Source organism: Telopea speciosissima, chromosome 3 (assembly GCF_018873765.1).
Source record: "Telopea speciosissima isolate NSW1024214 ecotype Mountain lineage chromosome 3, Tspe_v1, whole genome shotgun sequence".
Lineage (NCBI taxonomy): Eukaryota > Viridiplantae > Streptophyta > Magnoliopsida > Proteales > Proteaceae > Telopea > Telopea speciosissima.
Window position 1 is genome coordinate 7,065,185 of NC_057918.1, and position 6,990 is coordinate 7,072,174.

The 6,990-nt window shown below is 38.6% G+C and overlaps 1 protein-coding gene across 2 annotated transcripts; it reads right to left on the reverse strand.

Annotated features, from left to right (window-relative positions):
• Positions 1-154: 154 nt before the first annotated feature.
• LOC122653918 (RNA-binding protein 48) lies at positions 155-6,990 on the reverse strand. Of its 2 annotated transcripts, none has more exons than XM_043847879.1 (8): positions 6,846-6,990; positions 6,422-6,505; positions 2,649-2,729; positions 1,792-1,931; positions 1,521-1,632; positions 1,326-1,395; positions 346-408; positions 155-265 (listed from the first exon to the last, which is right to left on the reverse strand). In XM_043847879.1, exons 1-8 carry the CDS (start codon positions 6,905-6,907, stop codon positions 191-193), a joined length of 687 nt encoding a protein of 228 aa, XP_043703814.1. In that variant the 5' UTR covers positions 6,908-6,990; the 3' UTR covers positions 155-190. The 2 variants fall into 2 exon arrangements, with proteins under 2 accessions (XP_043703814.1, XP_043703813.1); XM_043847878.1 differs by having other exon boundaries at positions 1,521-1,635.

Genomic DNA, 6,990 nt, shown 5'->3' on the forward strand with positions numbered 1-6,990 from the left:
GAAACATGACTGACTCCCTCAATGATATACATTCCAGAAGTAAACACAAACTGATGTTACCCAGCTCTGCATAGAGAATGTTACAGGCAAAAACGATGGGTTAGTGAATTGAGTACCACAAGCATGGGCAATGCCACTTGTTACCAGAATTTCCATCATGCATTTGGTTCTTCAATGGGACAAGGATTCATCAAATTCTTCTCCTGTTGTCCACTCGTGGTTTCTTGAGTGCAGGTTGGGCATCCAGATGCGGGCTTGATTGTATCTAATACAGAGGAAGAATTTTTAAATTTATAATAATTGCTTAAATAATTACAAATGAAGGCACACGTTAGCTTTTCTTACCTTATCAAGCTTGTCCCTGACTAATTGAACCGTCTCATTCATGGATGGGGATGAAAAGTACTCCTGGGATTGATAGAAGACGAATCATTAGTTATTTCTAGAGGACAAAACATCAGTTATTCACTTATTCCTAGGAGATGCAAAGTAATTGAAATCTATTTATTTTCAATAAATCAAGTAAAATACTGTTATATGATGGCAAAAGTTTTTATATGTAGATGGGAATTTAGGGGCACCGTTAATAGGTGAAAAAAATAAAGAAAAGCTGACAGATGATTCGATCATTTACAATGAAAAACCAATTCTCTATATATGCCAGGCTAATCAATATACTGCATTTTTATTTTTCCTTTCCTGCTCATAAGGAATACAACGGAAGTTGAAGACATTAAAAAAAAAAAAATAAGGGGAAAGGCCAAAAACATGTTTTAGAGAAAGTGAGCACTGAGTAGAGATTGTTAGAAGGTTATGATCATCATCACTGCAACTTTTGGCATATAACCAGCTCAAGATTTTGTCAATAAATTAATTGGTCTTGACAAAAGAGGTCCACACTGAGTCATAAGATGATGTGAAGAGGTATAGGTTCCTATCTTGCGTGATACCAAGACATGCGGTTGCCATAAAATTGAAATCAGAGCAATATCAGCCAGGTTATTAACCTAGTCTTTGAAACTCGCCGCAAAACAACTGACACCAGGTTCCATTATTTATGCTGCTCATATCAGCAACCTAAATAGTTTGGTATAACAGATTCACACTTCACAGTGATGATTGTTGTTCAGTCTAAATTTAATGCACTTTTAAGCATAAATGTAGTCATAAGTTGGTATTCAAAATGATGGCTGTTCACTGAACAGCATACTTAATTACAAATGTAAAATACATGGAAAAATACAACAGCATAAGAAAGCTCCATACCCTGGTGGAAGAAGAAGAAGAGTGAAGCTACCATTAACTAGAAAAGAAAAGCCACATACCTGGTTAGATGACACCATCGGAAGGGGTGGATCATTCATGTGACTAGACTGTTCTGATTCGGCATGCTCTCTATAAATAGAAGTTTTTTTGGGGGTTGGTGGTGGGTGGGGTTGGTCCCATTCCATATCAAACCACTAGAAAATATTCCAATTGAGAAAATACAGAGAAAGTAGAAGTTAAACATAATATTCTACCTTTGTTTAGATATCATTTGATGGGGAATGCAATTGGATGGCAGTGGAGCTGGAGACACAAAAGACTCACTAACAACACCTTGGTTATGAGATGTAGGCCCTTTGGTTCTTCCTGCTGTGATAAGGAAGATCATATGAATAAGATGGGACTTCAAAAGAACATCATCACATTAGAAATTTGTTTGGTTATCAAAGATCCTGTTCTTCCCCTCCCAGTCCTTCGCAAAGATTTGCAATTAGGTCACGAGTATCATTCTGAAAAGAAACTTACGATTTAATCGGGCAAGAACTTCCTTTCTCCTGCCTTCTAGTTTTTCCTTTGTGTCAGAAAGGCTCTCAAAATAAGGAGCGTAAGAGACCTGCAGTCTATTCCCATAGAAAACAAACTCATCCAGTTTCCGCTTTGCAAACCTACAACAAATATGACCAAACAGTTCAAACATATGAAACCCAATAATCATACACTATATGATTTTTGTACCTGAATTTTGTAAGTGGAAATGCAACACAGAAATTAGTCAATCTAATGACATGAAGATGAAGAGGAGATGGCCCCTCTCGGCAGCACCTATAACAGCCACATCAAGGCTCAGCTGGTGCCCAAACTAAGTGCACCAGTAGACCCCAGCCTCCCCTACTAAGCACCACATTTCAGCCCAAATAGAGTGTGCCACATGACCCTATACAGTTGTAAAGCTGTTGAGAAATCCCCATCTAAAATAACAATTTTAAAGATTAAAAGATCGCGGAAAGATGCCAATACATGAGGGGTATTTTGACCAAGTTATATTCTGAAATTTGGCATGTGACCAACAAAAATGGTAGTCTACCTATCCAACAGTTGGTTTTTCCAGATCAGTCATCCACAGAAGAAACTGTGTCCATGGAGATTAGCATCACAGCTGACTAAAATGTTTTACTTTCCTGATTTATCTAATACATGAAATCAGATATATTATACGGTATTGTTCTCACGGTGTCTAGGTGACCCAAGGCGTTGGAGGGGGCCTGGACGCAAGGCAATCGCCTAGGTGACCTAGGCGCCTGGATGCCAAGGCAACACCTTGACAACTATGTTATACGGGTAAACAATAATATCTATAAGAAAGACAAATTAATGTGAATCACCTGGCGTTGCTGACCTGTACAAATTTGATCCAGTAAACATCCGTAAATGGTTCGCAGTCTTCTTCATCCATAGGTTTGCACCTAACAAAGGCTACGGAATAAGATAGAATATTCTCAATATACTAAAAGCTACAGGAAAGAAATATCTCAAAGAATTATTACATGGAGGTATCCTCAAAGACTTCAAAGATTAGTAGCAAAAAGAACATAAAGAATCCCCAGAATCAAACAGAAATGCATCAATTTTTTTTTTCTTTTATTTAGGAAATACCCTGAGCTGTCTCAAAGAAGTAAGAAATTATGTGGACTTTCCATATTCGAGATGGACTTACCTCTGGTATCCTTTTCCCTTTCTTCCTAATATACTTCTTTGTGTTGTCAACTATCCCCATCCACCCACACACACATCCCAAAATATAGAGTCAGCTTATCTTGCTCATGATATTGACTAGATGTTGAGCCTCAAAATCAGCTTGTTTGGTTAAATGACAATGAGCAGAGAATAGAAAGGTCCAACTAAAGCTTTGCTAATTTTGATTTTTGAGAAACATGTTCATGTTAAATATATGTATAGAGGAACAAAATCCACTCTCTCATTGCTGGTCTCTTTCAAATATAATTCCTGACTCTTAAGGGTGTCATCAAGCTCATCTATATTGATGGTTGCTCACTGGGTTACCCTGAGCTTCTAGGACTGCAAGTGTTCCGAAGACAGTGATACTGACATCGACCATCTGGAGGGGAACCAACAAGGTTAGTCTGAACCAGTAAGTTCATCAAACACTTCCCTGTGGAAGTAAAGAAACTAGGTGTAGGTTTAGGATGATATGATTCGGTGAGAAAAAGCTTTGGGTAATATTTGAAAATTGGAGCTAATATCATTCCAGAAGTTCTGCAAGAATTAGGGTTATGAGCAAAGAACTGGGGTTCTAGACAAGGAAAATTAGGGTTTATGGTAGAGTTTGAACTAGATTGACAGAATGAGTTAAGAGTTCAAAGTAAGTAGCTAAGAGTGAATGAACAATAACTGCAGAAAAGTGCTAGGATATGAAGAACAAAATTGGGATTCTTGGGTTTGTTTGAAGAATTTAAATAAAAAAATCAAAGAAAAACACTGATGGATTCAATCTAACATCATCGTAGATTTCAGAAACCTACCCAAAACAGGATTGTAAAAGTGCACAACCAGCAAATCAAAGTTCGCGTTATCTCCCAAACCAGAATTCTGATCACTCCCAAAATACTAACAATACTATGTCTCCCTAGGTGTCCTTCAACTCCCCAAAGTTTGGCTCTGATCCAATGGTTGGATAGGGAGATATGGGAGGGAAACCAAAATAGTAACTATGGTTCCAGATTTAGAAACTACGCTGAATCTTTACATCAACACAGTAGATCATCATCAAACTAACAACATATCCTCCACTCATTAGATGGGACAGCATACATAAAACTAGTCTTAATCCAATGGCCAGAATGCATAAACCAACAACCTCATGAAAGTAGTATTGTGGACAAAAGTTAGTAACTACCAGCAACTACCAATCCACTGGACAGATCAGACTCTAATTAACATCGATAACAGGACTTTGTTACCACTTAGAAACACCAAAGTTTTGCAGCGAACCAATGGCAACATGATGTTCAACCAACAACACAACAGTGAACCGCATGTCACCTCTATCAGCAGGAAACTTTAGCATTTCAACATTGATGGAGAATCATAGCAAAGGAATTCAACAATCAGCCAATAGCCAAGAGACAATTCAGTTCCAACAGTCACCTGATGCACAAGACAGACTGGAAAAGAGAGGTTAAGACAAATATTAAAAGAAGATATGGAAGAGCCTCTCATTCCACCTTGCTAGTCTCTCATCAGAACCACTAGCGTCTCACTAAGGTTAACTGTCTCTCACAGGAATCCGGCATCACACAATAACATGAGCAAACAGCCAGCCTAAATCGTGGGCTGTAGTACTGCCCCTCCTTTCTTATTTATTAACTTTAATCAAAGCGGCAAATTGAACCGTCCTTGCGTGGCCTAACTTACCCCCTTACTACTTTGAAGTCTTAGAAATAGAATCCCCTTAAAATAGAAACTAGTAAAGCTTTATAGAATCCAGCCTTCTAAAAGATATAAGGACACTAAAATAAGAAACTACTTTGCAACATAAATAAGTAGTAATCTTAATACAAAATTAGAAACTAATTACTACTAGTAAACCCTCCCCTCACCCCAACCCCAATGCAAGGACCATTAGACTGGTTCTGTTGGACCAACCCTAGACCAAAACTTGATCTAACTCAACCCCCCCAAGTGCTGGACATGATAGCTTGGCTGGCTGGGATTGGCCCGCTGTTTAATGTACCTCCTTTGTTTCTCTCCTTCAATATACATCAGCTCACCCCGGCTTGAAATAAACTCAACCTCAAGTTTTAGAAAGTCGAAGAATCAACTGCTTGTGATGGATGTCCCGTTTTAGTCCATGGCAAAACTCGGGCAGATCTCAGAAGTTGGAAATGTAGTTCTAAAGGCAATGAGTCCTCTCTTTGAAATACTCGGGTGGAATGATGAAACCTCCTCGCTTGGCTTGGCAGCTATTCAGTGGACTGTCCTGCATACCTGGAATCGAGAGTACATTGTTTTCCTTGTTTTTTGATCAGTCATACAAGTTTGGTTAATAAAGAGAAGTTGTTACCTTTGAATTTGACAAGGGTTTGCACGCCACTCATGCTTTTCAAAATAATTAAAGGGAAATTTTCACGTACCTCCACTGAGGTATCATGTAATTACAAAAACACCCCTCAGTTTTGGAAAATTCTGTGTGCCCCCCTGAGGTTCTTAAAAGTTAACACATGCCCCATTCTGTTAGTTTAAGACTAACAGTATTAAAATCAAGGGGTAAAGTGACAAAAATGCCCTTGCAAGGGAAAAAAAAACTGCAACTCATCTTCCCCAAATCTTTAGGGTTTGAAAAAAGAGAAGATGAGTTGCAAGTTTTTTCAAACCCTAAACGATCTTCCGGTTCTGAAGAACACCTGAAATCCAACCATCCTAGTGAGAGTAGGACTAATGTATCGCAGGGACAGAATCTGAATTCAATTTGCAGGATGTAGGACAGGAATTGAAAGACAAAATTTCAGTATTGGAACAAGAGATCAAGAGGACAGTACCTGGGCCTCCCACCACAAGCTATTGACTGGAGTCACCATCAATCAACCTTGATTCACCACAAGGAGAAACTCCCCATGCATGGAGCAGAAAAAACAACTTCTCTTCTCAGCAAAACAAAATCGTGGGCTAATGAACCCTTTATTTATAAAATCCCATAAAGCAGAATTGGAGTCAAGCTGGGAAACCCCCTAGTCAAATCCTTACAACTTGGCCAATCCTCTTTAAAATCTAAATAACCTGTAAAAAGGATACCCAAGCCTTTAAAGACTGGGCACACTAGGACTGGAACGAACTTCTTGGACTTCCTAAGCTGGTAGGTCTTCAATTCTGCATCACATCCTTAGTTAAGGAGAGAAAGCTCAATGTAAATAAAAACTAAACACCACATGATCAATGAGGTTCAGATGCTGAGCTACAGTTAGACTAGAACTGTTAGATGAATGACTCCACTATGAAAATAATTTGATCACTATACACCCTAGATGGCATTTGACATTACTATTGTAACAATATGCCATAACTTATATAAGCAGGAAGAACTTCCACTTCTATACTTATCACCGGGTAAGGGGGAAAAGGCACAAATAGAAAATCTTACTCTTCTATCTCCCCATACGATCCAAACAATTTCAACAGCTCATCGCCGCATCCTAATGCTGGTACATTCCTAACTATCAGGTACCTGCCAAAGATTTCAACAAAAAAAAAAAAAAGAGAGAACAATCTGGTTAGGGTTAAGTTAATGAGGCATTGAACAAAAGATTTATGTGTTGTTCGTCGGGAACAGAATAAAATAAACGAAGAAGACCAAACAATGAAAGAGAACATTAGGGTTAATGTAGTCACAAGAGTTCGAACCTTTGATTCCGCCACTTCAACCCAGTTCGACGTCGATTTCAACAAGAATTCTCAAAATGAGAAAGTGAAACCAAAATTTTCCGAAAATAAATAAATAGGAGATTTTTTTTTTGGGTGGGGGAAGGGGGAGATAGAGATAGAGGGAGAAGGAATTAAAAGTAAACCTTGATTCATCGCAAACTGTATAGACGCGAACGGCAGGAAGCTCGTCTTTGTTTCGCGGCATTTCTTCACATGGAGGGAACGGTTCGAAGTTTGAACAGTGACGGGGAACTTCTTGGCTTCATCGTTTCCCCTTTTCTGTTTTTT

What these genes read in the sequence shown, in the direction of transcription:
- LOC122653918 (XM_043847878.1), bottom strand. Translation starts at nt 6,907, where the DNA reads ATGCCGCGAAACAAAGACGAGCTTCCTGCCGTTCGCGTCTATACAGTT. An exon ending in CAAATGATATCTAAACAAAG is followed by an intron (nt 1,396 to 1,520) that starts GTAGAATATTAT and finishes TTCTATTTATAG; the next exon opens with AGAGCATGCCGAATCAGAAC. An exon ending in CGATGGTGTCATCTAACCAG is followed by an intron (nt 409 to 1,325) that starts GTATGTGGCTTT and finishes TATCAATCCCAG; the next exon opens with GAGTACTTTTCATCCCCATC.